The sequence below is a fragment of the Coregonus lavaretus genome, assembly GCF_964263955.1.
Source record: "Coregonus lavaretus genome assembly, chromosome: 2".
Taxonomy (NCBI): domain Eukaryota; kingdom Metazoa; phylum Chordata; class Actinopteri; order Salmoniformes; family Salmonidae; genus Coregonus; species Coregonus lavaretus.
In genome coordinates, this window is record NC_139989.1 from 81,652,954 (window position 1) to 81,666,171 (window position 13,218).

The following is a 13,218-nucleotide window of genomic DNA, read 5'->3' on the forward strand; positions in this document are numbered from 1 at the left end:
TGGCCTAGTTTTCAGGCCTTGTTGGTGGGTTTGGCGGAGTCATTGGGCTAGAAAAAGTCATTGCATTAAATAACCTGACTGTTTGGATGTGTCTGTTACTTAATGTTTTATTTCTGAGAGATAATGAATAAAAGAGAACACTGTGTTAACCGCAACCAACATGCTGGATCTCTGTTTAGGGGTCAGTGGTCTAAAATGAGTCTCTCTGGGGAGAGAGAGGAGGGGGGCACTGCCTCTAAAAGGAGTCTCTCTGGGGAGAGAGAGGAGGGGGGCCCTCCCTCTAAAAGGAGTCTCTCTGGGGAGAGAGAGGAGGGGGGCCCTGCCTCTAAAATGAGTCTCTCTGGGGAACATGACACCAAAGCTAAGAGGTGAGCTGACAAAATTGTTTAAGAATGTATATTCCAAAACGCTATATAGGAGGAAAAACAATCACATTTGTGATTTTCATCAGAAATGATTACTAATAGGTACCTTCAATGTAACTATTGTAGATTTCAGATGTGATTTAAAACCATTGTTTAGTTGGAATGGAATGTTCGTATCCTGTCTATTTGACTGTTATACGTGGTCGTCTCACCTAGCTACCTTAAGATGAATGCATTTACAGATGCCATATCTTAATTTGACCCAGTTTCTCAAAGCAGGAAAATAATCCTGCAGCAACAGCAAATGTGCATTTTTCCGTGGATTATAATTAAGGGATATTTTCTGAAGGGTTTGATACATTTTTCATCAGGGAAAATCAAGTCTGACATTTGTAAGTGGAAATTAAACACTTTAGACGCCTTTGTAAAGCCTTGTAGTGGTTTACTACTTTCTTTAAACAATAAAAGCTAATTGACCAACATTTCTGAAAATGGATATATAGCGTTTTGGAATGAAACTCTTCTTATGTTTCCCCATCTGAGCTCAGAGTAGATGAGAGACGTAATGTTTGTCTCTGTTGTGTTGAAGCCCAATCAAGCAGGAGAGACCAGCCTCCCCTGTACCCAGCTGTGTGTCCATGAAGAGTGACTGGTCTATGGCTCAACCTATACAGTTTAGAGAGGGAGACTTTTCTACTGAACAAAGGTAAGAAGAACTCATGGGTCATTGTCAGTGAGTTAAACAACACTGTCTCTAGTCATTTCTCCTCTCCCATTTTACCATTTATTTTTGTTGTTTTCATAATCCATAGGCTAAACCTTTTTTCCATTTTCATAGTCCTGAAACAATATTAAACTAACACAACATTCCATGTGAGTGTGTGTGTGTGTGTGTGTGTGTGTGTGTGCACTCCCTGGATGAGGAGATGTAATCTCTATCCTGTTTGCCTAGTCACTTTTACCCCTACCTACATGTACATATTTACTCACCTACCTGGTACCCTGCACATTGACTCAGTACTGGTACTCCTTATATATAGTCTAGTTATTACCTCAACTACCTGGTACCCCTGCACATTGATTCAGTACTGGTACTCCTTGTATATAGTCTAGTTATTATCTCAACTACCTGGTACCCCTGGACATTGACTCAGTACTGGTACTCCTTATATATAGTCTAGTTATTACCTCAACTACCTGGTACCCCTGCACATTGACTCAGTACTGGTACTCCTTATAGCTTCATTATTATTATGTTATTATGTTACTATTTCCTTTTTTTATTTAGCTAATTTTTGTGACTTTTTAACTCTGCATTGTTGGGAAAGGACTCGTAAGTAAGCATTTCACGGTAAAGTGTACCACTGTTGTATTCGGCGCATGTGAGAAATACAATTTGATTTGATTTGAAGCTCATGCGCAGAAATACGTCATTGGGTCTAATGGTCGTCTTGTGCCGAACTGCACATGTGCATGCCGTCAAATCAAAGGCACTCCTTCGATATAAAGTTGTTTTTGACTAACATGAAAATGTGTCAGTTTGTTAAACTACTTAAGACATTTTCCAAATTAACAACTAAGGAAGTCATTTTTACCTCTCATTGACTTCTCAAACTCCCAGAAGACATTTTCTACATCAGCAGTTGTCACCAAGTGCTTATATAGAAACCCAGTCTAAAATCCCAAAGAGCAAGCAATGCAGATGTAGAAGCACTGTGGCTAGGAAAAACTCCCTAGAAAGGCAGGAACCTAGGAAGAAACCTAGAGAGGAACCAGGCTCTGAGGGGTGGCCAGTCCTCTTCTGGCTGTGCTGGGGGGAGATTATAAGAGGATATGGCCAATAAGGCCAGATCGTTCTTCAAGATTTTCAAATGTTCATAGATGACCAACAGGGTCAAATAATAATCACTGTGGTTATAGAGGGTGCAACACGTCAGCACCTCAGGAGTAAATGTCAGATGGCTTTTCATAGCCGAGCATTCAGAGGTCGAGACAGCAGGTTTGGTAGGGAGAGAGAAGGAGAGGGAGAGAGAGAGAGACAGTCGAAACAGCAGGTTCGGGACAAGGTCGCACGTCCGGTGAACAGGTCAGAGTTCCATAGCAGAAACTGGATCAGCAGAATGACAAGGTATCACGTCCGGTGGAGCATGTATCGATACTGATAGGATCGACAGAAAGGGAGCGCTGCTCTCGGATCAGTTTTCTCCATTCAAATATTTCCTTAACATTATAATTAGTTCATAATACTGATGACAGATCAGCTCCTAGAGAGATATTACCACCTACGGCTGCAAATATTGAGGCGGCTTATTCTAAATCACAGATTTGGCACATCATTGGGCACATGTTAGGCTACACATCATGAAATATATTGAGACAAATTACAGACAGTAGCCTACAAGTAGCAAAATATAACTAAATATATTGAACATTGAATATATTCCAATTTGATTGAAATAGGCCTATAGCCTACTGTTTATATTTTAATGTGGTCATCTCGGTTTTCATTTGAAGCATCATTTTATACGTTGCTTGTTTGCATCAATTGCAAAGACATTTACAACTTTGTATTTGTAGTCAACTTTGTTCTGAATTTTTTGGCGGTCACAAAGAGACGGATAAACCATGTGATTCTATGTTTAGCGGAGATCTTATGTGTATAAAGTGACGCGGGAGGGCAAAAAAGCATCTATGATGCTCCTAGGAAGATTCTAACGATGAACTTAGCCTTAAGATGCTTTTGGGAAACCAGTCCTGGATAAGAACATCTGCTAAATGACTAAAATGTCAAATGTAAATGTTTTACATACAGATCTCATATTACTGTATTGAATGTTGTACATGTGTACAGTTCTTTATTACAAATGTAGTTATTTGTTACATTTATTACTATGTAAAACCTAGCAATACTTCTGATTTCTCTGAGAGTGAGGCAGATATATAGCATTTTACAAAAGAAACACATTATTTGTCTCTGAAATGAAACCATTAATTGATCGATTTTAAACAAATACATGTCTGTCATTGAACAACCCCATGCCATGATTAGATAGTGAAAAAACACACCAATCTCTTTCATAATTTCTTTAAAGAATAAAAGCTAATTTACCAAAATTTCTGAAAATTGCGTTTTAGAATGAAACTCTTCATATGTTCCCCCATCTGAGCTCAGAGTAGATGAGATACGTAATGTTTGTCTCTGTTGTGTTGAAGCCCAATCAAGCAGGAGAGACCAGCCTCCCCTGTACCCAGCTGTGTGTCCATGAAGAGTGACTGGTCTATGGGTAAACCTATAAACTGTGTTGTGTTGTGTTGTGTTGTGTTGTGTTGTGTTGTGTTGTGTTGTGTTGTGTTGAGAGAGAGAGAGAGAGAGAGAGAGAGAGAGAGAGAGAGAGAGAGAGAGAGTGAGAGAGATAGAGAGAGAGAGAGAGAGAGAGAGAGAGAGAGAGAGAGAGAGAGAGAGAGAGAGAGAGAGAGAGAGATCATAATATAATCAGTCACACCAGTCTGTAATGCATTATGAGAACATTTACACATTTATACAGTCAGTTAAACGAATAAATTATTATAATTTAAAATGTTATAACAGTCCTAGAATACTGTAGGCATTAAAACAGACGTAATATTAATATCCTCTGTGTTATTTCTAGATTCAGATGAGCTTGCTGTGATTTGCCAACGTGAACTCAAATCTAATCTAAAGAAGAAGTTTCAATGTGTATTTGAGGGGATTGCTAAACAAGGAAACCCAACACTTCTCAATAAGATCTACACAGAGCTCTACATCACAGAGGGTGGAACAGGAGAGGTCAATAATGAACATGAGCTGAGACAGATTGAGACAACAACCAGGAAACAAGCAAGACCAGAGACTGCAATCAAATGTAATGACATCTTCAGACCCTTAACTGGACAAGACAAACTTATCAGAACTGTGCTGACAAAGGGAGTCGCTGGCATTGGAAAAACAGTCTCTGTGCAGAAGTTCATTCTGGACTGGGCTGAAGGAAAAGCAAATCAGGATGTCCAATTAGTATTTTCATTCCCTTTTCGGGAGCTGAATTTGATGAAAGGGGAAAAACACACTTTCATTGAACTTCTCAATCACTTCTCAAAGGAAACCAAAGAATCAAGAATCTCCAACTATGACAAGTACAAAGTTCTGTTCATCTTTGATGGTCTGGATGAGTGCCGACTGCCCCTAGACTTCCAGAAGAACAAGATGTGTTGTGACGTCACTGAGTCAACCTCAGTGGATGTTCTGCTGACAAATCTCATCAAGGGAAATCTGCTTCCCTCTGCTCTCCTCTGGATAACTACCCGACCTGCAGCAGCCAATAAGATCCCTTCAGGGTGTGTTGACCAGGTGACAGAGGTACGAGGGTTCAATGACCCACAGAAGGAGGAGTACTTCAGGAAGAGATTCAGTGATGAGGACCTGGCCAGCAGAATCATCTCACACATAAAGACATCAAGGAGCCTCCACATCATGTGCCACATTCCAGTCTTCTGTTGGATATCTGCAACAGTCCTTGAACACATGTTGAGTACAGACAAGACAGAAGAGATGCCCAAGACTCTGACTGAGATGTTCATACACCTTGTGGTGTTTCATTCCAAACAGAAGAATGAAAAATATCTTGGGAAAGAAGAGACAGGTCCACACTGGAATAAAGAGAGCATTCTGTCACTGGGAAAACTGGCTTTTCAACAGCTTATGAAGGGCAATCTGATTTTCTATGAAGAAGACCTGAAAGAGGCTGGCATTGATGTCAATGAAGCCTCAGTGTACTCAGGATTGTGCACACAGATCTTTAAAGAGGAATGTGGACTGTACCAGGACAAGGTGTACTGCTTCGTGCATCTGAGCATTCAGGAGTTTCTGGCTGCTGTATATGTGTTCCTCTCATTCATCAACAACCATGAGAATCTAATGGCCGAACCGCAAGTTACTGAAGTTACAGTCTACAAGAGTGCTGTGGATAAAGCCTTACAAAGTGAGACAGGAAACCTGGACCTTTTCCTCCGCTTCCTTCTGGGCCTCTCACTGGAGTCCAATCAGGAGCACTTACAAGGTCTACTGACAAAAACAAGAAGCAGCTCACAGAGCCATGAAGAAACAGTCAACTACATCAAGGAGAAGATCAGGGAGAATCCCTCTCCAGAGAGGTGCATCAATCTGTTCCACTGTCTGAATGAACTGAATGACCATTCTCTAGTGGAGGTGATCCAAAGCTTCCTGAGCTCAGGAAGTCTCTCAGAAGTCAAACTGTCACCTGCACAGTGGTCAGCTCTGGTCTTTGTGTTGCTGACTTCAGAAAAGGAGCTGGATGTGTTTCACCTGAAGAAATACTCCAGATCAGAGGAAGGTCTTCTGAGGCTGCTGCCAGTGGTCAAAGCCTCCAGAGCTGCTCTGTGAGTACATAAAATGACATTTAAGTACTAAGCATCAGGAAGAAATATTCAGTTTAGAGAAATATATGTATTATTGAGAAACATATTGAATCAATGCATTGATGTTCACATTAGTATAACAATATGACCATACAATTCTAGGAGACGGAAGATGAATCTATATGTAGTTTAAGAGAATAAACCAAATGCATCTGCCATTGTCCTTCTACACTACTGGTGTTAAATTAACAGTGTGTTTGTGAAATCATGATGATCTCTTTGTCAGGCTGTCAGGCTGTCTAGTCACAGAGGAAGGCTGTGCTTCTCTGGTCTCAGCTCTGAAGTCAAACCCCTCACACCTGAGAGAGCTGGACCTGAGTAACAATGACCTGAAGGATTCAGGAGTGAAGCTGCTCTCTGCTGGACTGGGGAATCCCCACTGTAAACTGGAGACTCTGAGGTCAGTATTCCTGTAGTTGGTCAACAAGTGATAACTGTTCACCAGATCCACATGTGTTTACCAGGAACACATAGTCCACACCATATGTGTTTGGACAGTGAAGATTACAGTTTTACATTTGGTGCTATGCTCCAGCATTTTGGATTTGAGATAGAATGCTTCATATTTGGTGACAGTATATAATGTCACCGTTTATTTGAGGTTAATGGTGAGAGGTTAGCATGTTTTGTTGTAGCCTCTGTAACTATCTCACTCATTATTATTCATGATTCATTCATGACTTTTCTTAATCATGTCATCATCAGGATTAATTTAGTAGTGTTTATAAACCTGTTATCTACTCACTTAGACAGAAAATTACTCCAGTCATCATCCACCATTCAGTTACTATTGGACAAAACATAACCAAAAACACAACCAAGACACACTGCAAATGCAACCAACGAGTTTGGGACCAAATACTCAACTTTTGACAACTTTAATACACTATAAGTGAATTGGTCAGAATACTTATGACTTGTTCAAATAGGGGGACTAGATACATAAAGTGCTTTCATTTCTAAATGGTGAAACAGATATGTATGAAAATACCCTCAAATAAAAGGTGACATTATATACTGTCACCTCATATGAAACATTTGATCTCAAATCCAAAATGCTGGAGTACAGAGCCACATTTAAAATGTTAGCGTCACTGTCAAAATATATATGGTGTGGACTGTATACTCAATACAATCTAAATCTGATACCGTACTGTCTGTATTTTGACTGATACTGTTTTTTAAACTGCTCTGGTCAGTCTACTCAAATATTTGTACTATACATTTTTCTATCTACAAGCAATTCTTTGATAATTTGTCATTTCTAATAATGATACATTAATTTAAGAATATATATGTCAGGTTTCAGGATGCTGATATATCTGAATATGTTGAAAAAAATATACTGCCACTATTTTCACCACCAAAGAATAGCAGTGTGGTTTTAATATGATGTGACTCTTTGCAGGCTGTCAGGCTGTCTAGTCACAGAGGAAGGCTGTGCTTCTCTGGTCTCAGCTCTGAAGTCAAACCCCTCACAACTGAGAGAGCTGGATCTGAGTAACAATGGCCTGAATGATTCAGGAGTGAAGCTGCTCTCTGCTGGACTGGGGAATCCCCACTGTAAACTGGATACTCTGAGGTCAGTATTCCTGTAGTTGGTCAACAAGTGATAACTGTTCACGAGATCCACATGTGTTTACCAGGCACACATAGTCCACACCATATGTGTTTGGATAGTGAAGCTTACAGTTTTACATTTGGTGCTATGCTCCAGCATTTTGGATTTGAGATATAATGTTTCATATTAGGCAACAGTATATAATGTCACCTTTTATTTGAGGTTAGTGGTGAGAGGTTAGCATGTTTTGTTGTAGTTTCTGTAACTTTCTCATTCATTATTATTCATGATTCATTCATGATTTTTCTTAATCATGTCATCATCAGGATTAATTTAGTAGTGTTTAGAAACATGTTATTTACCCACTTGGAAAGTAAATTACTCAAAACCAAAGAATAGCAGTGTGGTTTTAAAATGATTATATTTGTCTCTCTACAAGCAATACTTTGATAATTTGTTATTTCTAATAACGAAAAATCCATTCATGAATAGATATGGCAGGTTTCAGGACACTGATATATCTGAAAATGTTTAAATAATATACTGCCACATTTTTCACCACCAAGAGTAGCAGTGTGGTTTTAATATAATTTTACTCTTTGCAGGCTGTCAGGCTGTCTAGTCACAGAGGAAGGCTGTGCTTCTCTGGTCTCAGCTCTGAAGTCAAACCCCTCACACCTGAGAGAGCTGGATCTGAGTAACAATGACCTGAAGGATTCAGGAGTGAAGCTGCTTTCTGCTGGACTGGGGAATCCCTACTGTAAACTGGAGACTCTGAGGTCAGTATTCCTGTATCACTCTATGGAACACACACACACTGGACACACACTGGACACACACACACACACACACAGGACACCCACACAATACACACACACACACTGGACACACACACACTAGACACACACACAAACACACACACTGGACACACACTCATTGGACAACACACACACACACTGGACACACACACAATCACACACTGGACACACACACACACATACACACACACACTAGAGACACACACACATGCAATGATTAATTTAGTAGTGTTTAGAAACATGTTATCTACTGTTAATAATTATACATTCATTCATTTATATACAGTACCAGTCAAAAGTTTGGACACATCTACTCATTCAAGGGTTTTTCTTTATTTTTACTATTTTTTACATTGTAGAATAATAGTGAAGACATCAAAACTTTGAAATAACACATATGGAATCATGTAGTAACCAAAGAAGTGTTAAACAAATTAAAATATTTTTTATATTTGAGATTCTTCAAATAGCCACCCTTTGCCTTGATGACAGCTTTGCACACTCTTGGCATTCTCTCAACCAGCTTCACCTGGAATGCTTTTCCAACGGTCTTGAAAGAGTTCCCACATATGCTGAGCACTTGTTGGCTGCTCTTCCTTTACTCTGCGTTCCAACTCATCCCAAACCATCTCAATTGGGTTGAGGTCGGGTGATTGTGGAGGCCAGGTCATCTGATGCAGCACTCCATCACTCTCCTTGGTCAGATAGCCCTTACACAGCCTGGAGGTGTGTTGGGTCATTGTCCTGTTGAAAAACAAATGATAGTCCCACTAAGCGCAAACCAGATGGGATGGCGTATCGCTGCAGAATGCTGTGGTAGCCATGCTGGTTCAGTGTGCCTTGAATTCGAAATAATTCACAGACAGTGTCACCAGCAAAGCACCCCCACACCATCACACCTCCTCCTCCATGCTTCACGGTGGGAACCATAAATGCAAAGATCATCCGTTCACCAACTCTGCATCTCATAAAGACACGGCGGTTGGAACCAAAAATCTCAAATTTGGACCCATCAGACCAAAGGACAGATTTCCACCGGTCTAATGTCCATTGCTCATGTTTCTTGGCCAAAGCAAGTCTCTTTCTTCTACAATGTAAAAATTAGTTTTAAATGTAAAAAATACATTTGAATGAGTAGGTGTGTTCAAACTTTTGACTGGTAGAGTATACAGTTGAAGTCGGAAGTTAACATACACTTAGGTTGGAGTCATTAAAACTTGTTTTTCAACCACTCCACAAATTTCTTGTTAACAAACTCTAGTGTTGGCAAGTCGGTTAGGACATCTACTTTGTGCATGACACAAGTAATTTTTCCAACAATTGTTTACAGACAGATTATTTCACTTATAATTCACTTCATCAAAATTCTAGTGGGTCAGAAGTTTACATTAAGTTGACTGTGCCTTTAAACAGCTTGGAAAATTCCAGAAAATGATGTCATGGCTTTAGAAGCTTCTGATAGGCTAATTGACATCATTTGAGTCAATTGGAGGTGTACCTGTGGATGTATTTCAAGGCCTACCTTCAACCTCAGTGCCTCTTTGCTTGACATCATGGGATAATCAAAAGAAATCAGCAAAGACCTCAGAAATAGATTTGTAGACCTCCACAAGTCTGGTTCATCCTTGGGAGCAATTTCCAAACGCCTGAAGGTACCACGTTCATCTGTACAAACAATAGTACGCAAGTATTAACACCATGGGACCACGCTGCCGTCATACTGCTCAGGAAGGAGATGCGTTCTGTCTCCTAGAGATTAACGTACTTTGGTGCGAAAAGTGCAAATCAATCCCAGAACAACAGCAAAGGACCTTGTGAAGATGCTGGAGGAAACAGGTACAAAAGTATCTATTTCCACAGTAAAACAAGTCCTATATTTACATTTTAGCAGACGCTCTTATCCAGAGCGACTTACAGTTAGTGAGTGCATACATTTTTCATACTGGCCCCCCGTGGGAATCGAACCCACAACCCTGGTGTTGCAAGCGCCATGCTCTACCAACTGAGGTACAGGAGGCCTATATAAACAGGTATAAATGTATCTATATCCACAGTAAAACGAGTCCTATATCGACATAACCTGAAAGGCTGCTCAGCAAGGAAGAAGCCAAAGCTCCAAAACCGCCTTAAAAAAGCCAGACTACGGTTTGCAACTGCACATTGGGACAAAGATCGTACTTTTCTGAGAAATGTCCTCTGGTCTGATGAAACAAAAATATAACTGTTTGGCCATAATGACCATTGTTATGTTTGGAGGAAAAAGGGGGATGCTTGCAAGCCGAAGAACACCATCCCAACCATGAAGCACGGGGGTGGCAGCATCATGCTGTGGGTGTGCTTTGCTGCAGGAGGGCCTGGTGCACTTCACAAAATAGATGGCATCATGAGGAAGGAAAATATTATGTGGATATATTGAAGCAACATCTCAAGACATTAGTCAGGAAGTTAAAGCTTGGTCGCAAATGGGTCTTCCAAATGGAAAATGACCCCAAGCATACTTCCAAAATTGTGGCTAAATGGCTCAAGGACAACAAAGTCAAGGTATTGGAGTGGCCAAGGTATTGGAGTGGCCATCACAAAGCCCTGACCTCAATCCTATAGAAAATGTGTGGGCAGAACTGAAAAAGCGTGTGCGAGCAAGGAGGCCTACAAACCTGACTCAGTTACACCAGCTCTGTCTGGAGGAATGGGCCAAAATTCACCCAATTTATTGTGGGAAGCTTGTGGAAGGCTACCCGAAACGTTTGACCCAAGTTAAACAATTTAAAGGCAATGCTACGATACACTAATTGAGTGCACGTAAACTTCTGACCCACTGGGAATGCGATGAAATAAATAAAAGCTGAAATAAATCATTCTCTCTACTATTATTCTGACATTTCACATTCTTAAAATAAAGTGGTGATCCTAACTGACCTAAGACAAGGAATCTTTACTATGATTAAATGTCAGGAATGAAGAAAAACTGAGTTTAAATGTATTTGGTTAAGGTATATGTAAACTTCCGACTTCAACTGTATTTACATATATGAATAGATATTCCAGGTTTCAGGTCTCTGATGTAACTGAAAATGTTGAACAAACATATAGCAGTGTGATATTAATAGGATTTTATTCTTGCAGGCTGTCAGGCTGTCGAATTACAGTGGGAGATTGTGCTTCTCTGGTCTCAGCTCTGAAATCAAACCCCTCACACCTGAGAGAGCTGGATCTGAGTAACAATGACATGAAGGATTCAGGAGTGAAGCTGCTCTCTGCTGGACTGGGGAATCCCCACTGTAAATTGGAGACTCTGAGGTCAGTATACCTGTAGTTGGTCAACAAGTGATAACTGTTCACCAGAATCACATGTGTTTACCAGACACACATAGTCCAAACCATATGTGTTTGGATAGTGAAGCTTACAGTTTTACATTTGGCGCTATGCTCCATCATTTTGGATTTGAGATATAATGTTTCATATTAGGCAACAGTACAGAATGTCACCTTTTATTTGATGTTAATGGTGAGAGGTTAGCATGTTTTCTTGTAGCCTCTGTAACTTTCTCATTCATTATTATTCATAATTCATTCATAATTTTTCTTAATCGTCATCATCAGGATTAATTTAGTAGTGTTTAGAAACATGTTATCTACTCACTTAGACAGAAAATTACTCCAGTCATCATCCACCATTCAGTTACTGTTGGACAAATCATAACCCAAAACACAACCAAAACAAACTGCAAATGCAACCAACAAGTTTGGGACCAAATACTAAACTTTTGACTACTTTAATACACTATAGATGAATTGGTCAGTATACTTATGACTTCTTGAAATAGGGGGACTAGACACGTAAAGTGCTTTTATTTTTCTAAAAGGTGAAAGAGACATGTATGAAAATACCCTCAAATAAAAGTTGACATTATATACTGTCACCTCATATGAAACATTTGATCTGAAATCCAAAATGCTGGAGTACAGAGCCTCATTTAAAATGTTAGCGTCACTGTCAAAATATATATGGTGTGGACTGTATACTCAATACAATCTAAATCTGATACCTCACTGTCTGTCTTTTGACTGATACTGTTTTTTAAACTGCTCTGGTCAGTCTACTCAAATATTTGTACTTTACATTTTTCTCTCTACAAGCAATACTTTGATAATTTGTCATTTCTAATAATGATACATTAATTTATGAATAGATATGGCAGGTTTCAGGACACTGATATCTGAAAATGTTGAAAAAATATACTGCCACTATTTTCACCACCAAAGAATAGCAGTGTGATTTGAAAATTATTTTACTCTTTGCAGGCTGTCAGGCTGTCTAGTCACAGAGGAAGGCTGTGCTTCTCTGGTCTCAGCTCTGAAGTCAAACCCCTCACACCTGAGAGAGCTGGACCTGAGCTACAATCACCCAGGAGACTCAGGAGTCAGACTGCTCTCTGCTGGACTGGAGGATCCACACTGCAGACTGGAGAAACTCAAGTATGTAGAGGTTTTATGTCAATGTTCATATCAGATATGTTGGAGTTATCAGGCTAGTTAAGACAAACATTCTGACCACCACTTGGACTGAGTTATATAAAGACTGTGTGTGCGTGTGTGTGTCCAGTGTGTGTGTGTGTGTGTGTGTGTGTGTGTGTGTGTGTGTGTGTGTGTGTGTGTGTGTGTGTTTGTGTGTGTGTGTGTGTGTGTGTGTGTGTGTGTGTGTGTGTGTGTGAGTTCAGGTGTATCCCTCAATGACTGTCTGTTCTTCTGCTTACCGCTACAGTGTGGAACATGGTGTAGAGATCACATTGAAACCTGGACTTAGAAAATGTGAGTGTTGACTGCTGTGAAGAATATGACTAAGAATAAGTCTTAATTCAAGTGAAGTCAAAGTCAAAGACCACCATCATTACTTACTTGGTCATATTAAATATCAGCTGTAGTTCTACAGAAGCACAAATCAGGGACACCAAAGTTTACAAAGAGTTGCTTTGACAATGTGTGTGCGTGTGTGTGTATGGTGTGTTCCTGTTACATTAGA

At 39.9% G+C, this 13,218-nt stretch overlaps 1 protein-coding gene across 1 annotated transcript in view; it reads left to right on the forward strand.

Annotated features, from left to right (window-relative positions):
* Positions 1-349: 349 nt before the first annotated feature.
* Positions 350-13,218, forward strand: part of LOC311099089 (NLR family CARD domain-containing protein 3-like) — a gene marked incomplete at both ends in the record, with an annotated part of 13,665 nt that continues 796 nt past the window's right edge. Inside the window, 6 exons of the mRNA XM_084139713.1 lie at positions 350-368; positions 3,971-5,745; positions 6,050-6,220; positions 7,990-8,159; positions 12,501-12,674; positions 12,961-13,007. Of these exons, the coding sequence (XP_083995839.1) occupies positions 350-368; positions 3,971-5,745; positions 6,050-6,220; positions 7,990-8,159; positions 12,501-12,674; positions 12,961-13,007 (2,356 nt within the window). The remainder of the gene's footprint in view (positions 369-3,970; positions 5,746-6,049; positions 6,221-7,989; positions 8,160-12,500; positions 12,675-12,960; positions 13,008-13,218) is intronic.